The sequence below is a fragment of the Giraffa tippelskirchi genome, chromosome 13 (genome assembly GCF_054371585.1).
Source record: "Giraffa tippelskirchi isolate mGirTip1 chromosome 13, T2T-mGirTip1v1.2.pri, whole genome shotgun sequence".
Classification (NCBI taxonomy): Eukaryota; Metazoa; Chordata; class Mammalia; order Artiodactyla; family Giraffidae; genus Giraffa; species Giraffa tippelskirchi.
This window is the reverse complement of record NC_137287.1, coordinates 107,766,425-107,780,012: the sequence shown is the minus strand read 5'-3', so window position 1 is coordinate 107,780,012 and position 13,588 is coordinate 107,766,425. Positions and strand designations below refer to the sequence as shown.

Genomic DNA, 13,588 nt, shown 5'->3' with positions numbered 1-13,588 from the left:
CTCATCTCTTTCAGAATTTTCCACAGTTTATTGTGATCCACACAGTCAAAGGCTTTGGCATAGTCAATAAAGCAGAAATAGATGTTTTTCTGGAACTCTCTTGCTTTTTCTATGACCCAGCGGATGTTGGCAATTTGGTCTCTGGTTCCTCTGCCTTTTCTAAAACCAGCTTGAACATCTGGAAGTTCACAGTTCATGTATTGTTGAAGCCTGGCTTGGAGAATTTTGAGCATTACCCAAGACGGATGGGTCATGGTGGAGAGGTGTGACAGAATGTGGTCCACTGGAGAAGGGCATGGCAAACCACTTCAGTATTCTTGCCTTGAGAACCCCATGAACAGTATGAAAAGGCAAAAAGATAGGACACTGAAAGATGAACTCCCCAGGTCAGTAGGTGCCCAATATGCTAATGGAGATCAGTGGAGAAATAACTCCAGAAAGAATGATGGGATGGAGCCAAAGCAAAAACGATACCCAATTGTGGATGTGACTGGTGATAGACGCAAAGTCCGATGCTGTAAAGAGCAATATTGCATAGGAACCTGGAATGTTAGGTCCATGAGTCAAGGCAAACTGGAAGTGGTCAAACAGGAGATGGCAAGAGTGAACGTCGACATTCTAGGAATCAGTGAACTAAGATGGACTGGAATGGGTGAATTTAACTCAGATCACCATTATATCTACTACTGTGGGCAAGAATCCCTTAGAAGAAATGGAGTAGCCATCATGGTCAACAAAAGAGTCCAAAGTGCAGTACTTGGATGCAATCTCAAAAACGATAGAATGATCTCTGTTCATTTCCAAGGCAAACCATTCAATATCACGGTAATCCAAGTCTATGCCCCGACCAGTAATGCCGAAGAAGCTGAAGTTGAACGGTTCTATGAAGACCTACAAGACCTTCTAGAACTAACACCCAAAACAGATGTCCTTTTCATTATAGGGGACTGGAATGCAAAAGTAGGAAGTCAAGAAACACCTGGCGTAACAGGCAAGTTTGGCCTTGGAGTACAGAATGAAGCCGGGCAAAGGCTAATAGAGTTTTGCCACGAGAACACACTGGTAATAGCAAACACCCTATTCCAACAACACAAGAGAAGACTCTACACGTGGACATCACCAGATGGTCAACACCGAAATCAGATTGATTATATTCTTTGCAGCCAAAGATGGAGAAGCTCTATACAGTCAGCAAAAACAAGACCAGGAGCAGACTGTGGCTCAGATCATGAACTGCTTATTGCCAAATTCAGACTTAAATTAAAGAAAGTAGGGAAAACCACTAGTCCATTCAGGTATGACCTAGATCAAATCCCTTATGAGTATACAGTGGAAGTGAGAAATAGATTTAAGGGACTAGATCTGATAGACAGAGTGCCTGATGAACTATGGACAGAGGTTTGTGACATTGTACAGGAGACAGGGATCAAGAAAATCCCCATGGAAAAGAAATGCAAAAAAGCAAACTGGCTGTCTGAGGAGGCCTTACAGATAGCTGGGAAGAGAAGAGAAGCGAAAAGCAAAGGAGAAAAGGAACGATATTCCCATCTGAATGCAGAGTTTCAAGGAATAGCAAGGAGACATAAGAAAGCCTTCCTCAGCGATCAGTGCAAAGAAATAGAGGAAAACAACAGATTGGGAAAGACTAGAGATCTCTTCAAGAAAATTAGAGATACCAAAGGAACATTTCATGCAAAGATAGGCTCGATAAAGGACAGAAATGGTATGGACCTAACAGAAGCAGAAGATATTAAGAAGAGGTGGCAAGAATACACAGAAGAACTATACAAAAAGGATCTTCACAACCCAGATAATCATGATGGTGTGATCACTCATCTAGAGCCAGACATCCTGGAATGTGAAGTCAAGTTGACCTTAGAAAGCATCACTACGAACAAAGCTAGTGGAGGTGATGGAATTCCAGTTGAGCTGTTTCAAGTCCTCAAAGGTGATGCTGTGAAAGTGCTGCACTCGACATGCCAGCAAATTTGGAAAACTCAGCAGTGGCCACAGGACTGGAAAAGGTCAGTTTTCGTTCCAATCCCAAAGAAAGGCAATGCCAAAGAATGCTCAAACTACCGCACAATTGCACTCATCTCACATGCTAGTAAAGTAATGCTCAAAATTCTCCAAGCCAGGCTTCAGCAATACGTGAACTGTGAACTTCCAGATGTTCAGGCTGGTTTTAGAAAAGGCAGAGGAACCAGAGATCAAATTGCCAATATCCGCTGGATCATCGAAAAAGCAAGAGAGTTCCAGAAAAACATCTATTTCTGCTTTATTGACTATGCCAAAGCCTTTGAGTGTGTGTATCACAATAAACTGTGGAAAATTCTGAAAGAGATGGGAATACCAGACCATCTGACCCGTCTCTTGAGAAACCTGTATGCAGGTCAGGAAGCAACAGTTAGAACTGGACATGGAACAACAGACTGGTTCCAAATAGGAAAAGGAGTACATCAAGGCTGCATACTGTCACCCTGCTTATTTAACTTATATGCAGAGTACATCCTGAGAAACGCTGGGCTGGAAGAAACACAAGCTGGAATCAAGATTGCCGGGAGAAATATCAATAACCTCAGATATGCGGATGACACCACCCTTATGGCAGAAAGTGAAGAAGAACTAAAGAGCCTCTTGATGAAGGTGAAAGAGGAGAGTGAAAAAGTTGGCTTAAAGCTCAACATTCAGAAAACTAAGATCATGGCATCTGGTCCCATCACTTCATGGGAAATAGATGGGGAAACAGTGGAAACAGTGTCAGACTTTATTTTTTTGGGCTCCAGAATCACTGCTGATGGTGACTGCAGCCATGAAATTAAAAGACCCTTACTCCTTGGAAGGAAGGTTATGGCCAACCTAGATAGCATATTTAAAAGCAGAGACATTACTTTGCCAACAAAGGTCCGTCTAGTCAAGGCTGTGGTTTTTCCAGTGGTCATGTATGGATGTGAGAGTTGGACGGTGAAGAAAGCTGAGCACCGCAGAATTGATGCTTTTGAATTGTGGTGTTGGAGAAGACTCTTGAGAGTCCCTTGGACTGCAAGGAGATCCAATCAATCCATCCTAAAAGAGATCAATCCTGGGTGTTCATTGGAAGGTCTGATGTTGAAGCTGAAACTGCAATGCTTTGGCCACCTCATGGGAAGGGTTGAGTCATTGGAAAAGACCCTAATGCTGGGTAGGATTGGGGGCGGGAGGAGAAGGGGACGACAGAGGATGAGATGGTTGGATGGCATCACCGACTCGATGGACATGGGTTTGGGTAGACTCCGGGAGTTGGTGATGGACAGAGAGGCCTGGCGTGCTGCAATTCATGGGGTCGCAAAGAGTCGGACACGACTGAGCGACTGAACTGAACTGAACTTGCTAGCATGTGAGATGAGTGCAATTGTGTGGTAGTTTGAGCATTCTTTGGCATTGCCTTTCTTAGTGATTGGAATGAAAACTGACCTTTTCCAGTCCTGTGGCCACTGCTGAGTTTTCCAATTTTGCTGGCATATTGAGGGTAGCACTTTCACAGAATCATCTTTTGGATTTGAAATAGCTCAACTGGAATTCCGTCACCTCCACTAGTCATACTTCAGGTGCTTAGTAACCACTTATGACTGGTGGTTACCATGTTGGACAGGGCAGATATAGAATATTTCCATTTTGACAAAGTTCTCCTGCTCAGAGCTACCTTTGAGGATCCCACCGGGATCAGCTGAAGTTGTTCACAGTAGTACCAATGCAGCCGATTGATTAAAGTATTTTCTCCTTGTTTCCTGTTTTACCTTTCCTAACCTTCCACTCCATTTCCCAGGATTCACATCCCAAAATAAATTACCTGTATGCAAGCTCTTGTCCTAGACTCTGCTTTCTATGGGGAAATCAGTTTAGATAAGTACTCCTGTATTTCCTCATGATTAACTGATGATTGTAAAAGGTTTTTCTAAAAAAATATTAATAACAAACATTGTCACATTAAATGTATACATCGGTTGTAAGAAACATTACATTTCAGAAATGATGAAATACAGAAATAAAATCTTATTGTAGTCTATCCTGGCCCAAATCTTTGTTTAAAGTATTTATTTGGGGACTTCTGTGATGGTCCAGTGGTTAAGAATCTGCCTGCCAATGCAGGGGACTCGGACTGGATCCCTAGTCCGGGAAGATGCCATGTGCCTTGGAGCCACTAAGCCCATGTGCCACAACTATTGAGCCTGTGCTCTAGAGCCCGGGATCTGCAACAAGAGAAGCTATTGCAGTGAGATGCCTTCACACCACAGCTGTGAGTAGCGCCCACTCACCACAACTAGAGAAAACATGCACAGCAAACAGAACAGCCAAAAAACAAAAGTATTTATCATAACTTTTGCCAAAACAAAGACATTTCCAGGTTTTGGGTGGCTTTTTAATATACTTTAATCAGTGATTTTTTAAATTAAATAAATTTTTATTGAGGTATAATTGACATGTAATGTTATATTCATTTCAAATGTATAATGTAATGATTCAGTATTTTTGTATCTATTGAAAAGTAAAAAGAAAAAAGGAAACAAAAGTGATCACCACAGTAAGTCTAGTAACCCTCTGTCAGCATACAAAGTTACAAAGAAATTTTTTTTTCCTGTGATGAGAAATTTTAAGATTTACTCTCTTTGGAATTCCATGGCAATCCAGTGGTTAGGACTCCGCACTGTCACTGTCGAGGGCACAGTTTCAGTCCCTGGTTGAGGAACTTAGATTCTGAAAGCTGCGCAAGAAAAAAACCAACACCAAAAAAATAACAACAAAAGTTTACTCTCATGAGTCAACAAAAAATTAGTATTCGATATAAAGGAGAAATAGAGAATTTTATTTGAGCCAACCTGAAGATTATAACCCAGGAGACAGCCTTTTAGAAAACTCTGAGGAATGTTCTGTCTGTTAGAAGTCAAAGACAGTCATGTACATTTTTGAGATAACAGATGGTACATCAAAGTGATGCACTGAAATTTACATAAAGTTCGCCAAAGATTCATACTCCAGATCTGCACATAGGAGTAATGTGTCACCATGACCTTTACAGGGTTAGGAAAGGAAAAATTCGTCTTCTAACGAGTTACATTGTTTACATCAGAAGGAAAAACCATTTTTTTTAAAGTCAGGCCAGCATTCTCACCTTTGAAGAGTCTGCTTAATGTGTAATCCAGATACACACTGCACATTAGGGAGGGCCTAGCACAAGCAGGGTGCATGTTACACTTAAATTTTCTTGCCCTGCCTTAAAACATAAAATGTATTTTATCATTTGGCAACTTTGAAACATGTACTGCAACATTAATTGACTATAGTCATCATAATGTACATTACACATCCATGACTTATTTTATAACTGCAAGTTTGTACCTCTTGAACGCCCTTCACCCATTTTGGTCACCTCCTCATGATTTCTTTATGAATACAGTAGCTTCTTTTTGAGTTCTAATTAAGTAATGAATACTGAATATCAGTTGAGGGAAAGACTAGGCAGTGAGGTTGGTTTAGGTTTGGTATTGTTTTATGCTATGATTCTTGGTTATGCTGTACTGTGCAACTATGCTTAACCTTGGTCAGTTATAGCTCTGCCTTTGAGTACTTCTCGGCCTGGCCTTTCTCTGTGCTTGTTAGGTCAAATGGCTGAGGAGAGGGGAATAGTAAAACACAGAGCATGCTGCTTTAATGGTTTATCAGCTGTAATGATGCTTCTATACATTCTAGGAAAATCATTCTTAGATTCTGTAGTTACCTTGAGTTTCAGGGTACAACACAGAGGTCAATTATAGTTCTTCTGGCTCCAAGTCTATTTAAGTACTTTTAGCAAACGATTTACATTTCAGTCTAATTAGCTAGCGGATTGATGAAACCTAACCCCTTGCCTTCTGCTTCAGCCAGGTATCCGGCAGACAGGCCTAGACCAATTAGTAAGTGTAAATGGAGACTAATTAATAAGTGTAAATGGAGCAGGAAAATTAACTACAGGATTTTGAGTTGTTAAATTCCTATTAAATTCTTTCTCAGGATTTTAGTATTATGCGTAATTACTGATAGAGGAAGATAGGTATAAATGAAGCTAAAACCATAAATATTTTATTCGTGCTTAAGTCATACCTGATACTCATAAGTCAAACTTGGACCTTTGAAACTCGTCACTATAGTGAATTTTAAAAGTCCATTCATGATCTTGTGACTGATAACCACCCCTGCCAAGAAGTCTTGTATTATTCTGCATTTCCTTTCATTGTATCCTAGATACTTCTTAATTGATGTAAGCAACAATTATTTCTCTTTGAAAGTTGTTTTGATATGACAGAGACTCAGATTGTCAAACAAATGTAGTTTTTCTAGATGTGATATCTTTGCCCATTTAGGTAGATGACTTTGTTTACATACTCACCACATGGTTACACTAATAAACTAGATTCTTGTACTTAAAACACTGCCGATGGGACAAATATTCACTTGGACATCAATTGTAATTTCTATAACACCTGTAATCATTATTAAAATTCTCCTATTGTTCTTGAGGGCAGGAACTGAGTCTGTTGTAACCTCAGTGCTGAACACACTGTTTAATCCCTCTGCAGCCCTGTGAGGGAGATATTAATAGTATTATTTCTGTACTATAGATGAGAATATCAATGCACCAAAAAAGGTTAAGTGACTTTTTCAAGGTCATGTAGATTCCATGTGCAGATGTGAGCCAAAAACCTTTTTCATTATCACTATGCTCTACTTCAAAGAGACCTACCTATCTTGAGATTTCACTTACATGAATCATGCAAATTTTAGGATCATTAAGGTAGATGTTAGCCTCGGTTAGGTTAAAGTAAGTTTGAAGTGTATATTGAGCATTTGCTGATGCAGATATGGAAAGTGTTGAAGTCTGAATATATCAAGAAAGAAGAGGATTAAAGGCAGAAGTCTCATGTCTCAAAAGCAAAGGAAGGAGAGGGTTTCTGGGGAGGAGTATGTTTGGATTACTAATTGTTCCTTTTAATCTGACTTCTATTCTAACAATCTAAAGTTGATTATATACTCCAGGATTATTAAGCAAATAATGATAGATTTGCTTATCCTGTTATAATTTTAGTTCCTATGGGAAGAGAATGAAGCTGCTTAATTGTATCCAACATACAGTGAAGGTAAGAGAAATCTGAGTTTATTATTATTTTTTAACATAAAGTGATATAACTCAGTTATGTAGAGTTCATTTTTAAAAGAATGGAAAGAAATCTCTTTTCAGTAATTGGATTGAGAGTAATAGGTTATTACTTTCCTAAACTTTCTGCACTTTCTAAAATAACCATAGAGTATATAAGTCAAGAAAAGCTAAAATATTTTAAGCACATAGAAAGTATACATAGGCTACTGCTGAGCTTGTCAGATCTTAATATTTTGCTTAATTTGCTTCAGACCTTTTATTTTTATAACAAAATATTAGAAACAATAGAAGGCCTCCTTTGTATCCCTCTTGAATTGTTTCTATCTTTTTTTCTCCAAGAGTAAGCACCATCCTGAACTTGGTGTTTAATCATTTTCTTCAATGTTTTTTGGATTTTTTACTACATATGTATAGCCATAAACAGTGTATAGTACTGTTTTACATGTGTTTTTAAAACATTGCTGCTGCTGCTGCTGCTAAGTCGCTTCAGTCGTGTCTGACTCTGTGCGACCCCATAGACGGCAGCCCACCAGGCTCCCCCGTCCCTGGGATTCTCCAGGCAAGAACACTGGAGTGGGTTGCCATTTCCTTCTCCAATACATGCCAGTGAAAAGTGAAAGTGAAGTTGTTCAGTCGTGTCCAACTCTTAGTGACATTATATACATGGAATTTCATTCACAGTAAGTAACCTTCTAGTGTTGTATTTTTGAGAAATATTCATATCAACACATATAGCCCTACCCTTAGTCATAGAATAACATTTTTTTCTTTTTTGCTATCTGGGTCTTGTTGCTGTACATGGGCTTTCTCTAGTTACAGCTATTCTTCGTTGTGGTACATAGGCTTCTCATTGTGGCTTCTCTTGTTGCAGAACATGGGCTCTGGAGCACTCGGGCTTCAGTAGTTGTGGCATGTGGGCTCAGTACTTGCAGCTCCCAGACTCTAGAGCACAGGCTCAGTAGTTGTGGTACACAGGCTTAGCTGCAGTGTGTGGGATCTTCCCAGACCAGGGATCGAACCGATGTCTCCTGCAATGGCAGGCCGATTCTTTACCACTGAGCCACCAGGGAAGCCATAGAATAACTTTTAAATTAAAATTAATCAGTTTTGTTAAACATTCTTATCAAATGATGGGTCAAAGAGTAGATATATGCCTAAAAATTAATTGTTTATTTTTCATCCCCCAGCCCCTTCCAGACATTTTAAAAGCCCTGTTTTTCAGACTTAGTGTCCCAAGAATCATTTTAAGAAGCAGTCAACTGCCTAGCTCCCATCTCAGAAATTCTGATTATGGGAACTTACTTTAGATACCTAGAAATGTGCATTTTTCATAAGCTCTTCAGTATGGGTCTAATACCATAATTAAATGTTTCTTAAAAAAAAAGGAAAAATATTTCTTGATTGGTTAGTGATAGGAAATGTACATCATTGCTTACCCTTTTGACATCTATAGGGTAAGAAAACTTAGTTTCAGATCTGGAAGAGGAGACAGGGTTGTCATTCTCCTTTTACCAAGTCACCATTTGTATTTTTTATCAGAGGTATTATATGCACTGAGTTATCTTAGATCCTATGATCATTTTACTTTTACAAGTTAGTCTGCTTATTTTCCATTGAAAATTATATTTGAAAATTTGCTTCAATTCTGCAACAACTTTCTTTTAGAGACGAAGTAGTGATTCTTAGAGTAAATTTATTTAATCCTAGCCCTTTTTGAAAAAGTTACCTAATATTAAAATAACTTCATTTTCATAAAGAAGTAAATAGAAGGATCACTTCCAAAGATGATATCTAAATATTTCGTCCTGCAGTTGGAAGACAGTTTGTCCTCCATTCTCTTGTGTCCCTCTTCAATAGTTGCAGCTTGAGTGGTCTCTTCAGGCAGGGCAGAGATAAGATGAGTTTTCTTCATTAGTTGAGATCATCTCAGATAATCTGAGGTCACTTTTTCACAATTTGCTGCAAAAAATCTTTTCAAAGTAATTTTCAAGTCAGTAGTTTCATTTATTCCCTTTTATTTATTTTTGTATTTTTCATGAAAAGCAAAATTGTTTAACCTCATGTATAAACTATAGTCATTGAAAATAGGTCTTAAAGCTACTAAGTGCTGGAGTCAGTGAGTCAATGTCTAGTAATGAAATCAATACCTTTTTGACTTTAGCTTCATGAGCAGTACAGTTGAACAAAAAATTGATTTCTACCCTAATTTGACATCTACCTTTATTTCTTTTTAAATAAAAACAGCTTTAGTGAGATATAACTCACATACCTTACAATTCACTGTTTATTCTTTCATTTTTATTTTTTATTGAGATGTAGTTGATTTACAATGTTGTGCTAATCTCTGCTGTACAGCAAAGTGAGTCAGTTATACACGTATATACATTCTTTTATTCATTCATTTTAAATATGAGTCATTGTTTCTTAGAAATTTCACAAGGTTGTTCAGTCATCACCACAATCAATTTAACTTATGAGTTCTTTATATATTCAGGATATAATTCCCTGATCCGGGAGTTGGTGATGGACAGAGAGGCCTGGCATGCTGTGGTTCATGGGGTCGCAAAGAGTTGGACACGACTGAGTGACTGAACTGAACTGATTTGATACATTGTGCAACTATTTTCTCTCATCTTCTGGATTATCTTTTTATTTTTATTTATTTAGGCCACATTGAGGAGCTTGTAGGATCTTAGTTCTCAAACCAGGGGTTGAACCTGGTCCCCCAGCAATAGAAGTTTGGACTCCTAACCACTGGATTGCCAAGGAATTCCCTATCTTTTTACTTTCTTAATAGTGTTCTTTGGGGCATGAAAGTTTTTAATTTTGATGTAGTCCACTGTATCTATTTTTGCTTTTGTCTCTTATGCTTTTGGTATCATATCTAAGAAACCATTGTCTAACCCAAGATTATAACCTCTTATTCTTGAGTCAGTTTTCTTCATGCTAAATTTAGTTCAGTTGGCCTCTGAAGCCAGAAATTATATAATAGTGAAGATGAAGTACAGTATTTGACATAGCAGGCACTAACTCCAGGACCAGCATTACTCACTGGTGGGTGGGCACCAGTCCTAGGATCTCCAGGACCCCATCCCCCCACCCACCAGAGGGCAGACACAGGCCCCAAGACCACTGCAGCCCCACAGCCTACCCTGTCAGGACCCAGCCGACACATTAGCAGCCCAGCAGCAGTCCTGGGCCCCTACCTCCTGGCCCTGCCTTACAGCAGGCTAGCTCCAGCTCTGGGACACCTTGGGTGCCTCAGCCAGCAGTCCTGGGATTCAGGCGCATCCATCAGCAGGCTGATGTCAGCTTCAGGACGCCAAGGGCCCTGCATCCAGAGACCTCGGGACCAGCTCCACCCACCAGTGAGCTAGCACTAGCCTGGAACGCCCCTTGAGCCTGGCCCTGCCCACCAGCAGGCTGACAACAGCCCTGGGACCCGCCCCCCACCAGGCCCTGGACTCACTCATCAGCAAGCCAACACAAGCTATGAGGTAGTTTGGACTCCTCAGCCAGCCACAATGGAATTCATCCCCAGTCACCAGCAGGCCAACACCAGACCCAGGAACCCTGGCCTCATAGCCTCTCATCTCAGAGCCTGGCTCTGCCCACCAGTGAGCCAGTACTAGCCACAGGACGCTTTGGGGTTCTGCAGCCAGCTACCTTGTGATCTGGCCCTGCCAACCAGTGGCTGGGAATCTCCACACAAGGCAGGGCCTGGCAACCAACCGAATTGCGGAGCAGGCCACACCTACCACACTACCCATGATACTCATGCCAGCACAGTAGAAGGACCCACACTGGGGGCACCCCTGAAGCATATAGCCCTGGTGACCAGAGGAATGTGAGATTCTGGGACACACAGGACATCTCCCACAAAAGGCAACTTCTCAAAGTCAGGAAACATAACCAACCTATCAGATACATAGAAATAAAATCTGCAAGTTAGACAAAATGAGACAACAGAGGACTATGTTCCAAACTAAGAAACAAAACCACAAAAGAACTAAGTGAAGTAGAGACAGATAATCTACCTGATAAAGAGTTCAAGGTAATAATAGTAAAGATGATCAAAAACTTGGGAAAAGAATGGATTCACAGAGCAAAATGTTAGAAATTTTTAACAATTAGAAAATATAGGGAAGAATCGAGCAGAGATAAAGAATACTGTAACTGACATAAAAAATACACTAGAAGGAATCAACAGTTGACTAAGTCATACAGAGGAGGAGATCAGCAAGCTTGAAGACAAGAGTGGAAGCCAAACAGAAAAAGAAAGAAAAACAGAAATGAGGACAGTTTAAAAGACCTCTGAGACAACGTCAGGCATTCACATTCTAGGGGTCCCAGAAGGAGAAAAGAGAGAGAAAGGAGCAGAGAACATATTTGAAGACATAATAGCTGAAAACTTCCCCAACCTGGAAGAGGAAATAGATGTCCAAGTCCAGGAAACAAAGAGAGCCCCAAATAGGCCCAACCCAAAGAGGAACACATCAAGACATTGTAATTAAAATGGCAAAAATTAAAGATAAAGAGAGAATATTAAAAGCAGTCAGAGGCTAGCAGCAAGTTTATATAATGAAACTGTCATAGACTATTAGCTGACTTTTCAACAGAAAATCTGCAGGCCAGAAAGGAGTGGTAGAGTATATTTAAAGTGATGAAGTTCAGTTTATTTCAGTTCAGTCGCTCAGTCATGTTCGACTCTTGGCAACCCCATGAATCCCAGCACGCCAGGCCTCCCTGTCTATCACCAACTCCCGGAGTTTACTCAAACTCATGTCCATCGAGTCGGTGATGCCATCCAGCCATCTCACCCTCTGTCGTCCCCTTCTTCTCCTGCCCCCAATCCTTCCCAGCATCAGGGTCTTTTCCAGTGAATCAACTCTTCGCATGAGGTGGCCAGAGTATTGGAGTTCCAGCTTCAACATCAGTCTTTCCAATGAACACCCAGGACTGATCTCCTTTAGGATGGACTGGTTGGATCTCCTTGCAGTCCAAGGGACTCTCAAGAGTCTTCTCCAACACCACAGTTCAAAAGCATCAAGGGAAGAACTTGAAACCAAGAACCTACCTGGCAAGTTCTCAGTAAAATTTGATAGATCAAGTTTTACAGATAAACAAAATCTAAAAAAAGTTCATTACCACCAAACCAGCTTTACAAGAAATGCTAAAGGCACTTATGAAAGGAAAAAGCCCATTGGTAAAGGCAAATATACAGTGAAGGTATTCAAACAACCACATACAAAACCAGTTACAAGACAAAAAGCAGAATCATCTATAACTGTAGTAAGTAGGGGTAAGGGATATGCAAAACAAAAAGGTGTAAAATATAATACTAGAAACAGTACTCAAGGGGGACTTCCCTGGTGGTCCAGTGGTTAAGAATCTGCCTTATAGTACAAGAAACTTGGGTTTGATCCCTGGTCAGGGAATTAAAGATCCCACATGCCACAGAGCAGTTAGGCCTGCATGCCATAACTACATGAGCCCTTGTACCACAGCTCGAGAGTCTGCACCGCAATGGAAGATTCCACATGATGCAGTAAAGATCTTGTGTGCCTCAACTAAGACCCAAGGCAATCAAATAAATAAATATTTTTAAAGAATAGTACTAATGGGAAAAGGGGAATAAATAGAAGTTTGTTAAGACTCATTTGAAATGAAGAGATCAGCAACTTAAAATAATCATGTGTGTGTGGGTACATATGAGTTTGAGCAAGTTCCAGAAGACGGTGAAGGACAGGGAAGCCTGGCATGCTGTAGTCCATGGGGTGGCAAAGAGTCAGACATGACAGAGTGACCAAACAACCAACACACACACACACACACACACACACACACACACATATTGCTATATATAAACCTCCCAGTAAGCACAAACTAAAAAATCTATAATATATACACACACAAAAAAAGAGAAAGGAATCCAAACATAACATTAAAGATAATCATCAAATCACAAGGGAAGAGGACAAAAGAAGAAAGGATCAAAAACTACAAAAACAATCCCTAAACAATTAACAAAATGGCAATAAGTACATACCTATCAATAATTGTTTTACATGTAAATGGACTAAATGCTCCAATCAAAAGACATGAAGTGGATGAATGAGTATGAGAACACAACCCACATAGAGACTGCCGGAAGACTCACTTCACACCTAAAGAAATACAGACTGAAAGTGAAGGAATGAAAAAGTGTTTCATGCAAATAGAAATCAAAAGAAAGCCAGGGTAACAAAGCCAAGTAGTAAGTTAGTCCTGTATTCAAGTTAAACACACTCACTTAACACACTCATTCAGATCATATAAGCCATTAGACTCACTAAAGGCTGATGAAATCATATACGTAACAGAAAGGTTGAAATCTTTACCCTTCTGTTATTAGAAGCCATTAAGAAGTAAAATGTA

At 39.9% G+C, this 13,588-nt stretch overlaps 1 protein-coding gene across 2 annotated transcripts in view; it reads left to right on the top strand.

The window, feature by feature from the left end:
- Positions 1-13,588, top strand: part of SAMHD1 (SAM and HD domain containing deoxynucleoside triphosphate triphosphohydrolase 1) — a 55,729-nt gene that overhangs the window by 6,596 nt on the left and 35,545 nt on the right. For both annotated transcript variants that reach the window (XM_081560192.1, XM_081560191.1), the window contains exon 3: positions 7,100-7,151. In XM_081560192.1, coding sequence (XP_081416318.1) covers positions 7,100-7,151 — 52 coding nt within the window. The remainder of the gene's footprint in view (positions 1-7,099; positions 7,152-13,588) is intronic.